Source organism: Cololabis saira, chromosome 14 (genome assembly GCF_033807715.1).
Source record: "Cololabis saira isolate AMF1-May2022 chromosome 14, fColSai1.1, whole genome shotgun sequence".
Taxonomy (NCBI): domain Eukaryota; kingdom Metazoa; phylum Chordata; class Actinopteri; order Beloniformes; family Belonidae; genus Cololabis; species Cololabis saira.
Genome location: NC_084600.1, coordinates 25,668,650 through 25,691,672, shown reverse-complemented (window position 1 = coordinate 25,691,672; position 23,023 = coordinate 25,668,650). Strand labels below are relative to the sequence as shown.

The window sequence follows — 23,023 nt, the reverse complement described above, 5'->3', positions numbered from 1 at the left end:
TCTGCTAAATGTCTTCATATGATCGATACTGCATATTCTGCTTCCCTGAGGTTCATTACAAATTGTAAAGCATTGACACATCACTGTGAGTTATACTCTCGGGTTGGATGGTCTTCTCTTGCCACCCGAAGGCTCAGTCATTGGTATACTTTTATATATAAGGCAATGCTTGGTCTGCTGCCTTCTTACATTTGCTGCTTGATTGTGCAGAGAAGTCCTGGTTCTCACTTGCTACGTTCACAAGACTACCTGTTGCTCTCTGTTCCTTTTGCCAGAACTGAACTGGGCAAAAGAGCCTTTGTTTATTCTGCTCCTTCAGCCTGGAACACATTACAAGATTATTGGAGGCTAACAGAGTTAATTTCTCTGAGAAATTTTAAATCTAAATTGAAAATACTTGAGGCCGACTCCATTACATGTACCTGTTTTTTGTGATTTGCTTGCCTTTTTAATTTAATTTTAATTGTATTTTATCTGTTGGTGTTTTCCGTCATTTATAACTATGTGTTGTAATTGCTGCTGCCTATCTTGGCCAGGTCTCCCTTGGAAAAGAGGTTTTTAATCTCAATGGGATTTTCCTGGTTAAATAAAGGTTAAATAAAAAAAAAATAAAAAAAAAACTTGGCGATTAGAATCAGAATCAGCTTTATTTGGCCAAGTCAGGTCAAACAAGACAAGGAATTATTTGACTCGGTTATTTTCGCTCACTGTACAGTAAATAGGCAAATGACATGTCTTATTAACACATACATTCTTTTTTTAAAGTGAAATGTGCAGCAGTATGAAGTAGACATAAAAAGGTTAAATAATGTTTTTCGTCAGTAAAACACAGCGGGTCCCAGCCTCCACAAACAGCTCTTATGGGTACTCTAAGTGAACCGCAATAATTAAAGGAACTGGGTTGATTGATACTTCAGAATAAAAGCACCAGAACAACTAATACAACGATAAAGCTCGACCACAAGGAGGTACATTTTGTTTTGAAAAATAAACCGGAATTTGTTGTTATTCTTGCAGCAAGCTTTCTAATATTTGTGTTTCCAATAGGCTCACAGTTGAAGGTGGGACTTCGCTGTGCGCCGCGTTGCTGGATGATTTACAGAGGACCTTAGAGTTAAAAGAAAGCTCTTTTCGGAATTTGTAGACTCTAGATTTCTGAGGCAACGTTATCAGACAACAGGTGTGTCAACTATGAATAATCCTGTTTACTGGGCTGTGCTCATCGGAATGACCGTCCTGTTAATGGAGCAAGGTAAGTCAGACATTGCCTCTTCCACCGAGCTGTAACTGCGACTCTATTTAACTGTATTTGCTTGCAAATGTATCACTTGCCTCATTCATGCCACAGACGACGTCTACTCCCACATTTGACGTCTGGATGTTTGCCATCTAAGCCGCAGCTTAAATTAAGGGATTATTGGAGCGCAGTTGAACCCCCTTGCTGTGTCAAGTATTCGAGCGTTTGTTTTCAATATATATATATTTTTATCCTCTTCTTTCGCGTTATCTCCTCTGTGAAACTTCCGTGGTAAGTCGTGGTAATTTTGTGTAGCCAAGTTTTTCTTCGCGTCTATAGTTTTGCATCTAATAGAATCCCGCTGTTCTTGAAGCTGATCATACAGGCGGCTTCGGTTCCTCAGCGCACCTGACGCACCGGATTGTCATCTTCGTGCTTGCGGCTCCGGCGGAACATCCTGACGCAGTAGAGAATCTCACGCACAGGAACTCTGCTGCAAAGTTGATTCATTAGTTCCTAATCTGCACTGATTGCGTGGCCAGGTCACAACCTACAAGTTAAATCGTGTGTTCTTCGGGTAAAGTCAAGGACTTTACTGTTGGAAGAGTGGCCAATTATTTTTTATATAAAAGATTCACTGGAAACAACCGATGTGTAATAAAGTAGGTGCATTTCTGTCTGTGGCGTGAGGTTATGGAATGCATTTCCGGAAGAATTAAAATATAACAAAAAGGGGTTGAATTTTAAAAAAAGGTATAAAGACATGATGATGGATAAGTACAGACTTGTTCCTGGGTAATGGAATGTTGTCATAAAGAAAAGAAACAAAAGGATGGGTACATTGACTATTATTTTGATAAACACTTAAGTAATCCTTTTTTTAACATATGTGTGTACAGATACATGCATGTATGTAAGTGTAAACATGTGTAGTGTACATATATGTGGATATGTAATGTGCTTATATATATTTATGTACATGTATAGATATAGGTACGTCATAAGCAGATAGGTATGCATGTATATGTGCATAATATGCTCTTTTGTTGTAGTTGGCTATTATTCATTTGTTGTATTTCATATAAGGAAAATGTCTCAAACATGGGGGGGGGGGGGGGGGGGGGGGGGCTTCAGCCCTGACCCTTTGGTTGTGACCTAAGTGTTCATGCTTGGTGGTGACCAATACATTTTTTTTCATTCATTCATTCATTCATTCATTCATTCATTCATTCATTCATTCATTCATTCATTCATTGGGTGAAGCAACAAAATAAAGGCAATTAAAACAAATAACCAAAGGATAGTTTTAAAAACGACGTCTTTTTCAGTCTTGATCAGAATACTATATATATATATATATATATATATATATATATATATATATATATATATATATATATATACTTTTTTATGATTCAACCTCGATTATGAGCGAACAGTAAAGGAAAGGTAAATTCTAAGACAGGGGTAGGGAACCCTGGTCCTAGAGAGCCGCAGTCCTGCATGTTTTGGATATCTCCTTGCATCAACACACCTGATTCTAATTAATGATCGTCACCAGCATTCAGGTCTGCACAAGTGTGTTAGTGACACAGTCCTTTGTATCAGGGTGTAAAGAAGCAGGGAGACATCTAAAACATGCTGGACTGCAGCTCTCTAGGTCCAGGGTTCCCTACCCCTGTTCTAAGATGAATCGTGGGAATGGATGGTAGTATGCCAGTACAGTGAGCAGAGCCTTTCTCACTGCAGAGGACTACGCAGAGGGCCCCACTAGTCACTGGGGGGCCCAAAGCTGTACAGGACTGTCTCAGACAATTAGAATATTGTGATAAAGTCCTTTATTTTCTCTAATGCAAAAATGTCATACATTCTGGATTCATTACAAATCAACTGAAATATTGCAAGCCTTTTATATTATTATATTATTGCTGATCATGGTTTACAGCTTAAGAAAACTCAAATATCCTATCTCAAAAAATTTGAATATTCTGGGAATCTTAATGTTAAACTGTAAGCCATAATCAGCGATATTAAAATAATAAAAGGCTTGCAATATTTCAGTTGATTTGTAATGAATCCAGAATGTATGACATTTTTGTTTTTTTAATTGCATTACAGAAAATAAAGAACTTTATCACAATATTCTAATTTTCTGAGACAGTCCTGTATGTTCAGCCTCATCTGCGGAAAACTTTAAATGATCTGCTAAATGACCTTACATGCTTAAAAATAAATGTATGCTGTAAGAATAGAATCAGCTGCAATGATAAGCTGTGGCTTGTGTTTCTTTTAGAATAGTCAAGTCATAAGGTTGGACTCGGCTGTCACACAGTGAGTTATGTCTGCTGCTGGAATGATTGGCAGGTACCCATCATTCCAGTTTGTGAGGATCTTGATTGAAAATGGTGTTTTGGCATCAGAAATCCTCTAATGCAGTGTTCTTCATCCCTGGTCCTCTGGGATCACTGTCGTACATGTTGTGGATGTTTCTGTGCTCAAAAACACCTGTGTGTTGTCGCCACAAGCTTGTCATCGAGGTCTTCAAAAGTCTGTTAATGATTCACTCATTTGGGCCAGGTGTATTACAGCAGGGGAACATCTAAACATTCAGGACAGAGGTTTCTGAGGACCACGGTTGGAGAACAGCGATCTCATTTAATTAAGAATCTCTCCATTGTAGTTTGGCAAACAAGAGACCCACAAAGATACAAACGGCAAAGCCAATGACACTTCACAATGGAACTTAGGGAAGATTTGCTGTTTTCGCGTCACAGTTTCTTGGGTAGAGTAAGCCAACACAGTTTCTTGCTTATGTTAAGTATAACAAGGCTATGTTTAGTTCTAGACTTGGTACTAAACTTTGACTTTACATTTTTCACTTATGATACAAGTGTTTCAAGGCTGAATTATGGTTCTGCGTCAAAATGACGCCGTGCCTACGGCGTGTGGTTTTTGTACACGCAGAGGACACGCCGTCACATGCGCCGTCACTGACGTGCACCTCCCGAAAATTGTAACTACGCGTCGAGGAGACGCCGACCACACGCAGACCGAGAGGGCTGTGATTGGTTCGTTTGAAAGCGAAGCATTTCCGGTTTCCGGTTTGAATCAGTAGTGAACTTCCAGGGCTTTTTTCTTCGTTTATATGTGATTTTTTTTGTTTTTGTTTTTTGCACAATAGTTGTCCTTATTTCTTTGATTTACTGTGACCGGAAAAAGTCGGATAAACCATTCAGAAAAAGATCGCTAACTAGTGGCCGCGGGGGGTACTGCACCGCGACCAAATGGAGAGACGGAGAACTCTGAACGATTCGTGACGGCGTCACGGGTGCGCCGTGTGCTCTGCGTGTGTGTGACGCACAACCATACCCGCACCTTAAGACAAAGTGATCATTTTCTTTTCAGGAGATTTCAAATGTACATTTCATTCTTTCTCAGAAAATGAAGTATCAGTCAGGGAGTTTATCAGTGTGTATACACCATATAAAGAGACTCATTATTTCAAGACTAACCATCTACAGTTTTCAAATTCAGTTTAACAAAACAAAGCTCAATATATGTGTCACTGATGCAGATTTAGTTTTTTAATCAATGTAACTCCCACTGATTTTAGATGTTGTACATACACAAGACTTAGTAAATCGTTTTACCCTGTCTGACAGTGGAGGAGTGCATTAGGAGACGAGTTCAACTCAGGGGTTTATATGTAATAGTACAGTTTTTAAAACATAAAACCTGAATCACATACAGCTACTATTATGACAGTTATGATCTTTAGGCAGGGGTGAAAGTAGATTAAAGTTCTTGCTGTTACTACGACCCCAACCTTCATGGCTTGTTCTCCTCCCACCACCAGCTTCTTGCATCTCTGAACACGCATTCCATTTTTTAACGCCTGTATGATGTAGAAATTAGAAACACAACACTGTGTAGGCCTATAGCAAATTATTTATTTAAATGGTGTAAATAAAGGCCAGTCCGGACCAAGGATTGTCACAGAATAATTTGTACATTTTGACAAAACTTTCAAAATCATAACAATTTGTTTGGTTTCAAATTAGAATAAATTTACAGTTAAATTCATCAGCAGTTGAACAGTTAACAAGTCTCTGTCTTTGAATTTTCAGAACATTGGGCACATAAATGAAAAAAGAGTAAAAGATGAGTAAAATGTCTCTTACAATCTGTGCATTGAAATGGAAAATAACTTCTCAAGCATTTTTTTCATCAAAGCAAAACACTTAAAACATAAAAAAAAAACGTTACTTCAACATTTTTGACGCTTTTTTCTTTTTTTCCTGAAACGAGGAATGAAAACCAATCACAAATATCATATTTGTGATTATTTGGCATGTGATTATTTACCAGCATATTTGAAATATGCTGGTAATGTGTCAGCCAACCACAAAAATCTTTGGAATTTTGGTGGAATCATTTATTTTTTGTCCTTGCCCGGTGCAAATGACATAAATAAAGTGGTTTGGTCGTGAAAAAATAAAAAGTAACGTTACGTGAACAATAAATCAAACGCTGCCTTCCATGCAGTGTGTGTGTTTAGGAAGTAAAAACTGGAATACGCTATTCACAAAAGCACAAATAGTGGGGTTTTACTAATATTTATATCGTACAAATATTTAAAAAATTACGAAAAAACAGGTCGAGATTATATCGCTATGTTCGTCTCTCCTCGCTCAGTCAGGCAAAAAAGGAGATCGAGGGTTCGAGACCCACTGTATGTGAAGATTATTGTCAGCAATTCGTGTGTTTTTTTTCCTGCTACTGCGTACCGGCACAGAATCTTTTGGTGGTACGGAGTACCGGATCGTACCGGCTTACTTTCACCGCTGTCTTTAGGATAAATTCCTAATTTTATTGTTCCGGCTCTGTTTTCATATAAATAATGCTTGCTGCATAAAATACACTAATCACATGACACTAAAAACTGCCAGACTGGGATGGTGGGCCCCCTCTTTAAGAAGGGGGACAGAACGTGGTGCTCCAACTACAGAGCGATCACACTGCACCTTCCCTGGAAAGGTCTCTGCAGGGGTCCTGGAGAGGAGGGTTTGCCAGATAGTCGAATTCCAGAGGAGCAGTGTGGTTTTCATGCTTTGGGGAAGATGTGGTAGTGAGATTGGGGTGATCCTTGACGTATTCCTTCTACTGTCTAATGATATCCCCAGTCAAAGTCAAAAACAGTTCCCCAAGCCCATGAAACATGGCATTGGTGAATTGTATTCGTGGTGATTTTTGTTCTCTCTAAGGTGGTTCTTGTTGTGTTCTTGGTAGCTCTGGTTCTGTCTCCTATGGTTCTGGTGTGTTAAGGGTGGTTCTGGTTCCCTCTGAGGTGGTTCTGGTTGTTTTTGGGCTGGTTATGGTTCTGTTGAAGTTGGTTCTGGCTTTGATCAGGGCAGCTCTGGGTCTGTCTGGAGTGGTTCTGGGTGTCATCCCTCACTGAAGTATTTAGCTCTAAAGACTCCACATTTGAAATATATTACAAAACGCTAAATTATTCATGAAACTTAAAGTGTAATATGTTAAAAACTGCGAAACATTTTAAAAAGCTGAATCAACTGGTAAGAGTTAAACGTCTTGTTACTAGTTTAACGTTTGAACGGTGTCTCTAGCTGAAAGTGTGCTGAAGTAATAAAGTTTGAGAGAGGTGGAAGTTTTTCAAGGATTTGAAGATTTCCCAGTTATATGCCAATGGGCCTTGAAAATCCTGGAATATCTTAAAAATGTTATGGATTTCAAAGACCAAAAGTCATACAAGTAACAATCTGAACGAGCTGAACATTTTGATATCTGAATGGTTGCAATAACTCAAAATAAGTTGAACAAGTTAATCAGTGCAAAACGGCGGAATAATTTGAGAAAGAGGATCTCAATAGGTTGAACGCTGACTCAGCATTCAACAAATAATACCATGATGAATCCATGCGACAATCAAAACTTTCTTTCTTGTCCCCAGGCATGGTATTTTGACTGGATCTTTCAGCGAGTACAAATATCAGATGTACAGTACGTTAGCTTGAAGAATGTTTTGAAATTAATGGTTTATACAGCTATTCATTCAACATAGTTTTTTCTATCTATCTATCTATCTATCTATCTATCTATCTATCTATCTATCTATCTATCTATCTATCTATCTATCTATCTATCTATCTATCTATCTATCTATCTATCTATCTATCTATCTATCTATCTATCTATCTATCTATCTATCTGAAATGTTAGAGAAACATGCAAATATAGATAATTGCTTTGCTGTAATTTAGTTGAACATAAATATAGAGATGTCTCCTGAAGTTTGTGACTCGTATGAGTTTTGACTTTCACTCGCAGCCTTCTCAGATTTACGTGAGATTTTTCTTAACTCAATTTCATCTATGGTAAAAGTTGCCATTTAAAAAATAAACAAAAAAAACTCAAACCAGCATACAGAAAATAGGATCTTTGATTTCATGGGAATTCAAAAACATCAACATATTTTCAGATGGAATATTGATACCTGAATTATTCTCACTACTTCTCTACTGTCCTGCTACGTCGACAATATAAATGTAAAACAGCTCCTATATTTCATAACTCTTTCTTGGTACATTTTGGGGCTAATTAGGATCCGAAAAGAGCTACACAAAGAAAGAGAGATGAGATGCTGAGTTCAAAAAGTGATTCACTTCTACAGCCTGAGGGTCCCCACCTCCTCTTCCATGCAGGGTAACAGCCATGTTCATTCGCAACACCCCTGGGATTTTTATGTTGATTGGCAAGTCACAGGAGAGGAAGCAGCAGATCTTAGGAGGCAGCAAAGGAGGTGCATTTGTAGCTTTGTTCTAAAAAAACAGCGATTTAGGAAAAAAACATCAGATACAAATAGGGTGACTCTCAGCATCACAGACACGCATAATTTCATGGAATTTAAAAAATAGGGGGTTTGGTGTAATTGAGAATCATACTTTTCTATTGAAGCTGAATCTAAAGTTGCAAAAATGCCCACAAACACGCTCAAAAACTAATTACCTCGTGGACTCAGCTAATACAAAAAAATGAAAGAAAAATATTGGTTCATTTTTTTTCGTCCTTTTTATTCATTCTTTTGAAACCTAGTGCTCTGAACTACTGTGTGATACGATGTACTGAAACAAAACCTTCTACGTCGTCAATTCCACAACATAACTGACCAATAATTTTCTTAGAGATATTAGGTAGAATGTGTTACGCTGTACTCTAAGAGGAATAAAACCAACTACCATCTCTTATATTTGATCATTCTAAGAAGTAATGTAATTGAATATAAGGGACTCAAAGAATGTTTTAATCCATTAAATAAAGGCTGATTGAACCACCATGCACCTCCGTAGCACTGCACAACATATGGTCACAATTAAATATGTAGGACATCATCACTTGCAGTGTTCAAATATGAATCATGATCTTTTATTATATAGCTGTTATTCCCCCCTGGCTTGTCTCCTATGACTGTATATGTAGATATTACTGTCTTAAATCGACCATTCACGTTTAAACAAATGATCCACTTGATATGAAAAATAAAGGACCAACTCTTTCAATGTAAAAGCTTAAAAAAAATAAATTGATGTAAAAATAAAAAAGATAAAAAGGGAGTTCCCCAACAGAGGGCTATTACACAAAAAGATAAAGAAATAAGGAGATAAGGGATGTTTCTTTTACCCTGGCAGAATCCCAGCTGGATTCATTCACACAAAAGCTGGAGCCCATACTGTAAGTTCTCATGATTTTTTTCTGTTACAACTGGCCATATTGAGATCACACAAAAGTCTGCAGAGGACTGTTTTTTTTATCATGTATCGTGCAATACATCTAATTAATAATAATAATAACATTGCAAATCTAATTCATGCTAGGATGTTATTTTTCATGAAAAAATTTTTTTTATCATGACAAGGCCAAACTTTTCCAGTCTTTTCCTAATTCTATTGTCATGAACTTTAACATTCAAGATGGTAGTGTTCACCTGACATTACATTGTTGGTCAGTTGCACGGTGTGACTTTGCGCTAAACTTGTTGGGATGATCTGAATGTGTTCCATGCGTGTTCAATGCATTTTTGAGTGTGGATTTTTATTGTTTTATGCATTTTGCAGTTCTTCCTTATTTTGCACTCACTTTCGGCACATTTTCCTCTTACCTTCTGTTGAGCAAAAAAAAAAAAAAAAAGATGTGTCTGGAACTTAAAATGAAGCTCTTGGATCAAGCCTCTGGAGAGTCCTGCTCTGGTGTTTTTACAGTTTCTCTGAAACTTGCACGGTGTGACTTTGCACTAAACTTGCTGGGATGATCTGAATGTGTTCCATGCGTGTTCCATGCATTTTTCACAATTGAATTATGGACTCCAAGTTGTTTGGAAGTAGCATTTTGAACCTATACCCAAAAGATCATTCCTTCTTGGTGTTGTGTTAACACAACCTTTAGTGCTTCAGAACAGCAGTCTAAGGTAGTCACACTTGCTGATGTGTTCAATTAATAAAGTTAATACATTTGGTTTGTATCTGACTCTTACTTGCCTTTTATAGTTCCTACAAAAGCAATAAAGATGCAATAATTATTATTTTTTCTAGACACAAAGGTGATCTTGTTTTTTGCATCTTATAATTTTGACGTGGAGTGAATAGGGTGATTGCTGTGTTTGCTTTGTTAATTTGTGTAGTTGGTAAGTGCCCCCATGTTTGTCAGTGGTCTGATCACCCACTATAAATGTTAGTCTTGTGTGTCACTTTGTTAGGTCAATTCATGTTGTTATATTCTTTAAGTTTGGAGTATACAGTACTTCAGTAATGTTACTTTGACCTCTTTTTATGGGCCCAATGGGTCTGTCTGTCTGCTCAGTCTCTTATAAGAGATCACAGCTCATTCAAGCGAGGTGCCAAAGGTTCTGTGGCTCAAATTATTTATACATATATATATATATATATATATATATATATATATATATATATATATATATATATATATATATATATATATATATATATATATATATATATATACATTAACACACACACACACACACACACACACACACACACACACACACACACACACACACACATTAAATATATAAAACATCTTCTTGTATTTCACAAACAACTTGACACTTGAGAGAAGTTTATTCCAAGTTAAAGTTGTACTAATATGCCACGGGGAAAATCTGTCTTCAAAAAAGAAAGCTTGAGTGTGGATTTTTATTGTTTTATGCATTTTGCAGTTCTTCCTTATTTTGCACTCACTTTCGGCACATTTTCCTCTTACCTTCTGTTGAGCAAAAAAAAACCCAAAAGTTGTGTCTGGTACTTAAAATGAAGCTCTTGGATCAAGCCTCTGGAGAGTCCTGACACAAACATTCTGGACAAATCTCTGCAAACATGTTTAGTAATGATGAATTTAAGTGCAAACGGCAACTTGACAGCGAAAACAAATCGCTCCCACCACTTGGCGTAATTGCTTCAAATTGAAGATGAGTTCCAAACATAAAAATATTGCACCACAGGGTATGAAAAAATAGAATATGGAAATTAAAGTAATAGCTCATTTTTCCTCTCCTAGTTGCAATGGCCTGGGGGAAAGAAATGAAGGTGCTGATTTTGATGAATGATTACTGTTCATGTGTACAAATTTGAATATTCTTGTTCTGTTATGTCAGAACGATTGTCAGCTTTTATTTGCCAGCACAGGGATGGAATGTTTTGCCTCTCACGTATTGGGCAGGATACTATCAGTAGATTAATGGAGAATCATGACTATTGTTTACAACCCCATTCCCTCTGCCTCAGTACAAATTCGCTGCTTGTTGCAATGTGGGACAGGACAAGTACTTTCGCCTTACCTCATAGATTGGCTGTGTCACACTGTGTTGACCTCTTTCCCTCCCATTTCTTGCTCACCTCCAAACCAACTGAATGTGGGTTTCATTGAAAGGAGCTACCATGAGAGGCGAACAATGTTTTCCCCCATTAAGACACAAAGGCTAAAAGAAAATTCTATTCCTTTTCACCTCTCCTCAGTTCTCCCATTCATTCAGTGTTATCGTCAAAACTTGGCAATGCAGGGAGACTTCAAGATCAGTGGGGGAGTAAGCTACAGAATACAGATCAGCAGCAGGGAGGACTGATGCCCAGACTGTTTTGCATACCTAATCGACCTCTAACTTTAAAATCCCCACTGAACTCACCACCTCAACGCACATATTTTTATGGCATTAGCACAGGCAGATGCATAAGTGATGAGTTTGATTCATTTCCTATAAGCAATCAATGTATTTATCTCTTGTCTCTGCTTACGTGCATCTTGATTGGCTTCTGTCAATCACTGTTTGTAAATATAACAGCTGTTATTCCCTGAAAGACCATTCTCAAACACAGACACGCATAAACACCAACACCTGATTCTGATCGTAAATTCTGGTTTCAGGTGACGATAAACAGAGACAGAGAGGAAACTGTCTAATTATAACACCATACATGTCTTTTTTTTTACATTTATACCGTTCTGCTTATAATGTATGTCTCCCTCTTTGCACTCCTGTCAATGTGTCTTCTGTCATGTCTTTCTTTTACCCTCCCTTCTTTTTTAGTCTTCTACTTAGCTCCATTCTAATTCCTTTTCTCCTTTGCCTCTTTTCCCCCTGTCGTTCTTCTCTAATTGCTCTTTCTTTGGATGATTTTAGTTCTTTAGCAATTCAAAAGGTTTTTTTTTTTTAGCTTTTATACATTCCAACAAAAATCAAAACTAATTCAACTATTAGTCCTTCCTTTAATGGTGTTCAGCCACTTACTAAATTCTGCTAAATTTGATCATTTTGCTAGAATATTGAATACATTCTACAAGTCATCCTCCTCTCTTTAAAACAGACTTCATCTCTTCAGCTTATCTTCTACTCAGCTTATTTTACTCTCTTGACATCATCATTCTTGAGCTTGTCTTCCTGTCTTAAGCCCATCTTCGGCTTTAGAAAATAGTCCTCTTTTCAGTGCCTCCTCCTGTATTCAACTCCCTACTTCAGCATACTTTCACCTAGAGACACCATTTAAACTATGGGTCACAAGATCTTGGGCTAAAACATATTTAAGACTTTTAGGATATGGAAAATTTAAGTTTTATGATTTTGAGAAACGTTCCCACCAAAAGTATCCTGTGGCCTATGATGTCATCCCTCTGAGCTTCTGAGCTAGAGGAATACTCTGAACATTTTAGTAACATACCTGCCTCTTGTCCACACCTTTCACCCACCAAACCATAAATTAGATATCAAAATGAGGCTATTTTTGTTGGCTTTCTTTTGTGGCACTGTGACGTTTTGACTTTTTGGTCAAATCAGCCCAGAACCCAGAGTGCGCCAACTTTCAGCCTATCTTTTACTTTGGGAGCTGACGACAGATGACCTGTTCAGCAAAGATAAGGTTTCGTTGTTTTTTTTTTACTCACTCTGATTCCATAATTAAAACTCCCGCCACGTTTAAATCGACATATTTTCATTCAGAAAAGACATCTGCCACTAATGCTGAATTTTTTTTCCAGCATCACTCCAGCAGTGACCCAGACTGCAGGCTGTCACCAGTGTTCTAGCTGCACGTCCTCTGACTCACAGCTGGAGCTCATTTACCTAATTAATATCTGTTTCACAATGTAATGTAATAAATATACTAGGGGTGTAACGATACACTAATCTCACGATACGGTACGATACACGATATTGAGGTCACGATAACGATACGATATTATAGCAGTATCTTTTTAACAACCTTGCATGAGGAACATATGACTGGAAAAAATTGTCTTTTATTTGAAAGACACAAAATACAAAACAATGCTGTGTGTTTGCCCTATTGTTACAGTTTGTAATGCTTTATAACTGTTTAAGTTTTAAAGAGAAAGCCAGGCCAACCATTTTCCACAAACTGAACCTAAAAGTAAATGTCAGGTTTGCATTATGCATCTTCAGTTTCATACAATAAAAATATTTAGCCACAAACTGAATAGTTTCTCTCATGTATGATTTTACTTTTTTCTTTCTAATTTAACAACTGAAATTAAATAAATAAATAAAAGTAAATAAATATATACAATTTTACATCATAAAAAAGATTGATTCATGTGTAAGAGGAGATTTATTTTTGTTAAGAAGGTTATTTTGGTAATTCAGGGTTCATTATTTTATAAATATATTCTTTATATTCTGATGTAAATCAGGGACTATAATGACACTAGTCAGTTTATCTGTACCGGTAGTTGTTAATATGTTTTAGATAGGGCGGAGTGATACAGCACTAGGTGCTGTGTTGATGCTCTAAAATCCTACGCTGTTGACCGGACATTAAAGTACACTGGAGCTCAGCAGAAGTTGCCCGCGTGTTTATCCTACTCACGACCCGAAAAAGGTTTAATTTAATAAGGTAAGGCTTAACTCTACATCAGCCTTACATAAGTAAAAGTTCAGAGCTCAAAACGGGACCACAAATCGGGACTAGTTTCTTCTGAGCGTAGTCAGATTTTGGTCCGCGGGTCGAGGCGCAGTCGGCACGCGTGGTCGGATGCGCGTTTCTAGTCAACACAATAGATTAATATTAATAACCCAATATCACACTTTGTCACCTCCACGACACGTATTGTGACGTTTTTGTATCGCGAAATTTCGTGGCACGATATATTGTTACACCCCTAAAATATACTGAACAATACTTTTAACTACTTTTTTCCTTTTGTCCTCCTTCTACTCTTCCTCCTGGTCTCTTTCTTCCTGTCTTAAGCCCATCTTCTCCTCTTTAGCAAATATTCTTCTTTTCAGTGCCTCCTCATGTCTTCAACTCCTCTTTCTCTTCTTCCATTATCTTAAGAGTTTTCAAATGTCTGAAATATGTTTTACTATTTCCTTCACATTTTTATTTGATTTTAGCAATTTCTTTGATTTTTAGTAGTTCGCCAGTTTTTTCCAGCAAAGTTTCAGCGCTCCTTCAGCATATCAGCACTCAATCCTGCATTTTCAAAGAAGATGCAGCCTTTTCCAGTTTTAAATTAATTCTTACATTTGTCAGACACCCTTTTTTCGCTCTGGTAAATAGCTCTGTCATACATTTTTTATAAAAATGGACACAGTGTCAGAAGGTTGACGCACCACTCTTATGCATCAGTTATCCACCAGATCTGTCATTTGCAGTTCCTGTTATAAGAAAACCAAGATGATAAGTTCAGGGTTGCTGACATGTCTTCTGATTAGTCTGGCAACAGTATTATGAAAATATTATGTATATGTCATTTATATATATATATATATATATATATATATATATATATATATATATATATTATTATATATACACACTGCCCTTTTCTCACCATTTAATTATTCTAAAAGGACTACGTGTATCCTCTTCTTTTTTCTGTCCTTTTCTGATTATAAATACCTGGCTGTCTTAAGTCTCTTTTCTTTCAAGCACAACACATTATACATTTATTCACACACACTACAACACATCACACACTCTCCAAACTGCACCCATTACTGTCTTGTCTTTCCTTTCCTTGTTTTTCACGCCCCACTTTTGGTAATCTTAGTCGTCTTCGGCAGAATTTTTTCTATTTGTTTTCCTCTCTCCTTTCTCATTCCTTTTCTTGAGGGACTGATAAAACATAATAGACTGCCAAGAGGGCTGGTGAAGGAGACACACTCACGCACACACCCATGTGCATATACACATAGAAAAAAAACAAAAAACCTTTGTTTAAAGATTAAAATATGCTTTAGTCTTTTACCAAACTTGGTATTAACCATTAATATATATGCAGACAAGGGAAAAAAGAAAAAAAAAAGTCTGGCATCAGTCAGCACTGTGTCATCAAGGGCTACCATGCCAGTAGTATCTCACAAAGGAAGAAGCAATAGGATTTGGAAGCACTGGGAGAGAAACATCTGTAAGCACCACAGACCCAGCAGCACAGGAAAGTAATCTGCCCGTCAGTCAGAGCCACATGAAAATGAATTGAAATGGATGAGTGTGTATGTGCGTGCGTGCGTGCGCGCGCTTGTGTTAGTGAGGGTGTACTGTATGTCCTATATCATAACCTCAAAAACAAACTGGACTGGTTCCACAACACTGATGCGCTGACAGCGCCTCAGTGTCCGCGCTGTATAAGAAGAGCCAAAGTCGCCTGTGCCTACTGAAGGGAGTGAGACTTTTTATGACTCTGTTGTAGCCTCACCTATCCTTGACACTTTCGTCTGCTGGGGGGTGAGCGACTCTGGGATGACAGAAAAAGACTGAACAAGCTGGTGGGCAGCTCTGTCCTGGGCTGCCCGCTGGACTCTGTGGAGAACGTGAGTAGGAGGAGGATATTAGTCAAGCTGACATCCATCATGGACATTCCCCCCTCACCCGCTGCATCAGATAGTGGAGGCTCTGAGCAGCTCCTTCAGTGGCAGACGGATGCACCCTCTGCGTAGAAAGCAGCAGCCACAGATTTTTCATCCCCACTGGTGTTGTACACTTTTGCAGTTGGGTTGTATCCTGGACTTATTACATTTTTACCTCATGTAACTTTAGAAACCCCTGCACAGTTGTTGCTATGGATATGTATGGCCTATATCCTTATTTTTAGTATATTGCACATTTTTTTATATAGTATTTGATTCTCTGCACCTTTGTTGTCCGTCCGTCCGTCCGTCCGTCCGTCCGTCCGTCCGTCTGTCTGTCTCTGAATGCTTGCAATGAATAAGACAAACACATGCATACTCACTAATTCAAGTGCCCATTCACTTCTATTCTCTCAAAAAGTTTTCATCTCTATTTAATGATCCAGAACATGACAGAGTGAAATTCTGTCCTGTTATACCCATTACCCATTGCCCCTTAGAGCTAAATGCTCTGGGAACAAGTTCTCCAGACTTGATGCTCAGACATCGGTCAGCGCTGATTGCACGGATACCTCTTGTGCTGCCTATATGCTCAAAAGAGCTCAAAAGACTCATCCAGGCCTTTATTATAACAAGGCTGGACTTTTGTAATTCCCTGTACGTCAGGTTAGGTCAGTCCTCACTATGCATACAGCTGGTACAGAACGCTGCGGCTCGGTTGCTGATTGGCAAAAATAGAGGCCACATCACTCCTGTTCTCTCTTCTCTACATTGGCTGCAAATTCCTTTTAGGATTGATTTTAAAATGTTATGCTTGTTTTTAAAGTCATGGGTCAACTCCCCCGAGGAGGGGTCTGAGGTCTGCTGATCAATTTGCTCCTTGCTGTTCCAAGATACAGGCTAGAAACTAAAGGCGTGCTTTTACAATAGCTGGTCCAAAGCTGTGGAACAACTTACCGGCCCACATTAGAATATCTACAAGCCTGGGGGTTTTTAAATCTGAACTGAAAACCCATCTTTTCTCACTGGATTTTAACTAGGTTAACTTAGTCTTTTTTTGTTGCTATTCGCAAGTGTTTTATTGTTTTTATGTAATTGTATCTGTACAGCGCTTTGGTAAACCTCAGCTGTTTTTTAAATGTGCTTTATGAATAAATTTGACATTGATATATGCTTCCACTTTGCTGTTGACGGGCAGTCAGTGCTTACACTGGAATACTAGTGCTGCAGTTTGACCCTTTCCTAAATCCATCTTCATTTAGAGAGTGCATGGAGAAGATCATTAAAAATTATATACAAGTCCTCTGTTACACACAGTTTTTCAGTATTGTCATTTAAGGAAACAAATTATGTCATCTTAAACTTTCTTGTTGTATTAGTCTTAATTGATTATTGAATTTTTTCATATTTTAGTTGAATATTTTGAATTTTATCCTAAACTTAGGGAGCAACAAGCTGCAGGTAAATGGGGGATCCTGTTGGGAAATCATTGTTCCAGGTATTTTTCCACTGTTGATTGAAGGCCTGCCAAGTCTCACTCATTCACTGTGGGTCATGAACTCAAACCGTTCCTTGAAAAGCGCTATACAAATAAAATGTATTATTATTATTATTATTATTAAAATGTGTTTCATATTACACACACTTCTGCCACAGAAAGCAATGAGGTGTAAAAACTCCTACCAACCTAGTAATTACATAAGGAATAAACGCTTGTTTTCCCTCTTGCATAGAGGCACAGAGGCGCTTCCATAGTGGCTAAGTTGCAGTGCATACTCATAAATCTTCTGTTGCTTAGTTTAGTGCCATAAGTTGGCTGTTATGAGTTGCATGCGCTGTGGTGCATATTTGTTTTTATTTTGAAACTTGAATCGTGGACAATCCCCCTGGACTGATCTGTGAATGATTTGTGAATGTGTTTATCTTTTTTTGAGGGCAGAGGATAAATAATTCAATAATCATTTTGTAAAGTGTTTTTTTTTGTAATTTATTGTGTAAGTTTCCTAGAACTAGTGCCCCATAAAATGATCATGATAAACTGAACAAGGATTCACTTTAGAGGAGTTTTAGGCTCGTACACACTGCACCATATTTGGCAATCTCAGACAAAAAAAGGCTGTCGTGAAAGAATTGTGGAAATAATATCCTACATTGGGGGTCCAAATTGGCTCTCACATTTCATTCAATGCAAGTGATGCTGCAACTAGCGTCACACTGCTGGTCTTGCGATCAAAGAACGTCTGTCTGATTTAATCTTACAAATCTGGTGACCGGCCAATTAAAACATAACTTCAGGTAAGAATCAGATATGGTGAAGATGTTGTAATAGATGTCAACACTGTGAAGAGGTTGATGGTCTGTTTGTTCCAAATGACTTCAAGTAAGATAAAGAAAGTTAAAATGTATTCTTACTTACTGTGCCTAAACAGAGGTAAAATCTATTTACCGTATTTTCGCGACCATAAGGCGCAACTTTTTTTTTTTTTTTTTTTTTTAATGTGCCGGGCGCCTTAAGAAACGGTGCGCCGTGTCTATTACCTGAATTACGGTAATGTCAGGCCGGCCACCATGAGAACGGTAAAGGGAGAAGGGGGCGGGTGAAGCCCCCGTGAGTTACGAGGTGAATGAGACTCCACTGAGCTGATTAATGCGAAACAGATGATGAAGACTTTTAAGGATTTGCTTGATGTGTAAAGTGAAATAAAATACAATCAAACTAAGTTTTGCTCCGCTCTATTTAAATAAGCACACTTGTGTGTGAGTGTTCTGCAGCGCGCGTGTGTTTTGCATGTCGGAACCGAGAATGCACCTGCCGTGGGTTTGCGGGTCCGATCGCCGCATCCCCGCTGCAGATCCGGCTGAAATGCCGGTGCTCTTTCCCCGGGAGCCCCTACTACAAGTCCATGTGGGTTCCTCCGGTCCCAGCCGGTCGGAACCGGTGACTTTCCCCGGTTAAAGCAGCGGCTGGAGCAGCGCGGTGATGGGCGCTGCTGCAGCCGACTTCCTGGTTCCCAAAGCCGTCCGATCGACCTGGTTCCCGGCCGCTTTGGGAGCAGAGATTTCTGGGGTACGTCTTAGGTTGGATCAGCTTCACCCTCCGAAATTTGCAGCCAAATCTGTCGGTTACAAACCCGGTACCGGATCCCGACATGCGCGGGTGTGTTCGCGGCGCGGTGCGACACACACTTACTGGTTTATGTGGTGCTGGCCTGGCACAGCTGATGGACAGAAACTGTGGTGATTTTTAAAAGAAAAACTTTGCATAAGACAGGGCTGTACGCTTACTTTTTTGAATGGTAGCACTGGTGCTAGCAAGTTAAAAATTTTAGTAGCACAAATAAAAATTTACTAGCACACCCGGGTGGACAGTTAGTATGGGTGTAATGATACACTAATCTCACGATACGGTACGATACACGATATTGAGGTCACGATAACGATACGATATTATAGCAGTATTTTTTTAACAACCTTGAATGAGGAACATATGACTGGAAAAAATGGTCTTTTATTTGAAAGACACAAAATACAAAACAATACTGTGCATTTGCCCTATTGTTACAGTTTGTAATGCTTTATAACTGTTTAAGTTTTAAAGAGAAAGCCAGGCCAACCTTTTTACACAAACTGAACTAAAAGTAAAGGTCAGGTTTGCATTATGCATCTTCAGTTTCATACAATAAAAATATTTTGCCACAAACTGAATAGTTTCTCTCATGTATGATTTGACTTTTTTCTTTTCCAGAAATTTAACCACTAAAATTAAATAAATAAATAAAAGTAAATAAATACATACAATTTTACATCATAAAAAAGATTGATTCATGCTCACCTTATAAGTGTAAGAGGAGATTTATTTTGGTTATTTTGGTAATTCAGGGTTCATTATTTTATAAATATATTCTTTATATTCTGATGTAAATCAGGGACTATAATTACACTAGTCAGTTTATCTGTAGTTGTTAATATGTTTTAGATTGGGCGGAGTGATACAGCACTAGGTGCTGTGTTGATGTTCTAAAATCCTACACTGTTGAGCGGACAGTAAAGTACTCTCAAACTCAGCAGAAGTTGTCCTCTGTTTATCCTACTCACGACCCTAAAAAGGTTTAATTTAATAAGGTAAGGCTTAACTCTACACCAGACTTAAAAGTTCAGAGCTCAAAACCCCGCTAGAGTCCCGTGATCGGGACCTGCAAAAAGGTACTACTTTCTTCTGAGCGGAGTAAGATTTTGGTCCGCGTTTCGAGGCGCAGTCGGCGCGCGCGGTCGGATCATGGATGTATTAATAGTATTAATAGCCTTTCCACATGGCGCCCCGGCCGTATGGTCGCGAAAATACGGTATTTAGTATATATGAAATGTCAGAATAGTTAATTTTTTTGACGATACCCCAGGGTGCCGCGACACCCCGGTTGAGAAAGGCTGATGTAAGTCAAGAGACATTCATAATGATTTTCAAACTTTTTTTAACAAGACCCCAGCGCAACTCACTCGCACAAATGCGAGTGGATACATATTTCTCTTCGCACCGGATGATTTTTATTCGCAAATGCGATGAAAACTGTCGCACTGTAAGACATTTCCAGCCGGAGTCATTATAAGGACGAATGAAAAGAGGGGGCTGCATGAAGGGATGATGATCAACAAGCTGAGACAGGTCTGGAAATTCGGACTGGCGCAGCTGAATTAACGGAGCTCAGTCGGATACAAACCCCGGTACCGGCTCCCCGACAGCGCGTGTGTGAGCGGGTCCAGCGCGAGGGTCCCGGGTCCCTCGCGCTGGACCCGGGACCCGGGACCCGGGACCCGGGACCCGGTCCAGCGCGAGGGAGCAGACGGGGAGCGGACCCGGTCCAGCGCGAGGGAGCAGATGGGGAGCGGGACCCGGGACCGCCGCGGTCGGGATTTTTAAAAGAAAAGCGTTCCCTAAAGAGACTTTTCCAGCCAGAGTGAAATGAAGGGCTGGATGGATGAGGAGATGATCAGTGGCTGAGACAGGTTTATGTGCAGCAACCCGGTGGTTTTTTTAAATTCTTTAATGCAGAAACAGAATATGAACCTTTGAAGGGTTTGATTGATGTGAAAAGTGAAATAAAATATCAAACTAAGTTTTGCTCCGCTGTATTTTTAGCGCGTGTGTGTTTTGCAACGCCTGTGTGTGCAGCTCCGTCTCCGTAGACGGCGCCTTTTGGGTCGGTGCGCCGTATGTGTGTTTTAAAACCAAAAATGACACACAAAACTGAGGGTGCGCCTTTCCACACAGTGCGCCATATGGTCGCGAAAATACGGTACTCTTTCAGGGATAAAGCAACTTCTGCAGATATTCCAATTCAGGAGTCGACGAGTAACGTTTTTTTTTTTGGTATGTAGTACCCTTGAAGTTTTTCCTTTGTGTATCTCACTCAGCTGGACCTCTCTTTCACTTTGTAGTCAGTCATGAACAGTCAACTTTTGACAACTAAACCAAATGGAAAATGAAAAAATCTCTTACCCTCCACAACCGCCACACTATCATTTGAAACTAAAATGTCATCTACATGGTGCTCATATTGGGCCAGGCAGTGTATCATTATGAGGAACAACCCTCCAGGTGTTGTCAAGATTTATTTGAGTTGTAGAAGAAGAAAGAAAACAACTTTTTCAGGCAAAACCATTGGTCTTCTTTAACAATATATATTACTGCGATTGAACAATCCATCATCGTATCTCTACTGTGTTGATATAACTAAATGAATATTGATATAACTAAATGAATATGTGCCTTTATTCATTCTAAGGGTAAATTAGTTTGACAATTTTTTTATGCAGCGGTTCTACTCGTTTTTACTTAAATGTGTCTGTGTTTGCGTTTCACAATTTTTTGAAGGCTATGAAGGGCACTTGAAGGCTTGTTGTCTGTAGGCCTGATACGTGCAGTGTTTATAAAAGTAATTCTATTCGTCTATTACAGTACAAGTTGTCTCAAGGTGCTTTCTAAGGACCCAGAACATGACCCCCAAGCAATTATTACATATACAATGGGAGGTAAAAACTCCTCTAGTGGGAGAGAAACCTTAAAGCCAAACAGTGGCAAGGAAAACTCCACTTCAGGAGGGAAAAAACCTTGATGAGGACCTGGATCATAAGAGGGAACCCTCCTGCTGAAGACCAGCCAGGCAGAGCAGGAAAAGGGGGACAGGAAAGAGAGAATGAAGAACATAGAGAGGAGACCCAGACACGTAGTCAAAGGTATAAAAGACAAGATATATTAGTATTCAATTCAAAATAACTTATAATATGTAATTATTGTAATTATTATTATATATATATATATATATATATATATATATATATATATATATATATATATATATATATATATATATATATATATATTATATAATGATTAAGTAGTGATTCAGTACAAATACACATATTAATGAGACCAAAAACACCTTGAAACTAGATTTTGATTATTTTAGATCAGTGATTCTTAACCATAGGGCCGCGGCCCACACTTGGGCCGCGAGCGCCATCTAGTGGGCCGCGAAAAAAATCTGTTTTGTACGTGTGGGCCGCGAGGGCCGCGGGACTGCATAGCAACTCCCGACCAAATGAGGAGAAGAAGACCCTCAGCTAGCTCTAGGTGTAATAGTAAGAGAAATGGTGTGTATTTATAGAGAAAATCCTTCATTTTGCACAGAGTAGGTTTAGATCCGCCAGGATCAGGGATCGATTACTTTTGTCTGCGCCCAGAGCGAGCGAGTGCGGCATGATCATTTATCCTGACTCGTCCGCGCAGCCGGGGAGGTCGGTGCCGCTCGGGCGGTGGGCTCCATCGTTACTGCTGAAGGATTGTACATGTAGATGTGTCTGCTGGACTGGACTGTTGTTCGGGCTCGCAAACGCATCGGAAAGTGACTGCTGCAGCGGCCAGAGAGCTGCGGGTTCTGCCCGGCCGTCTCAGCTGATCAGGCTCGGATGAAATCCGACACGCGCAGTCCTGACAACTTATTAATGTAAATAAAACTTAGTAAGTTACTTAGTAAGTAATTAGCTTGACTCTTACAGAGATGAGAAGCCTAACAGGTGGAAAGGGAAGTTCAACCCGGAATGGACAGATTCATCCTGGTTCAGTCTTCCCACTGGGACAAAACCAGTGTCTCATACGTTCAGAGACCGTGGCTTTCAAAGTGCGAAAGTAAAACGCCACTGAAACAAAACACAAAGTTTTTCATCAAACATATCCACTCAAGTCTGAACTGAAGTCACAGAAAATAAGCTGACCATCTTAAACATGTTTGGGTCCAGATACAGCTGTGAAGCAGCTTTCTCCACAATGAACATAATTAAAACTAAATATCGTTCCAGGTTCATCAATGAGCACCTTCTCATGTGCATGAGAACCTGAC

The 23,023-nt window shown here is 38.9% G+C and overlaps 1 protein-coding gene across 4 annotated transcripts in view; it reads left to right on the top strand.

Moving 5' to 3' along the window:
• The first annotated feature begins 1,055 nt into the window (after positions 1-1,055).
• The window catches only part of ntm (neurotrimin), a 290,781-nt gene continuing 268,813 nt past the window's right edge, over positions 1,056-23,023 (top strand). For all 4 annotated transcript variants that reach the window (XM_061740234.1, XM_061740233.1, XM_061740232.1 and 1 more), the window contains exon 1: positions 1,056-1,252. In XM_061740234.1, the coding sequence (XP_061596218.1) occupies positions 1,192-1,252 (61 nt within the window). In that variant the 5' untranslated portion in view covers positions 1,056-1,191. The remainder of the gene's footprint in view (positions 1,253-23,023) is intronic.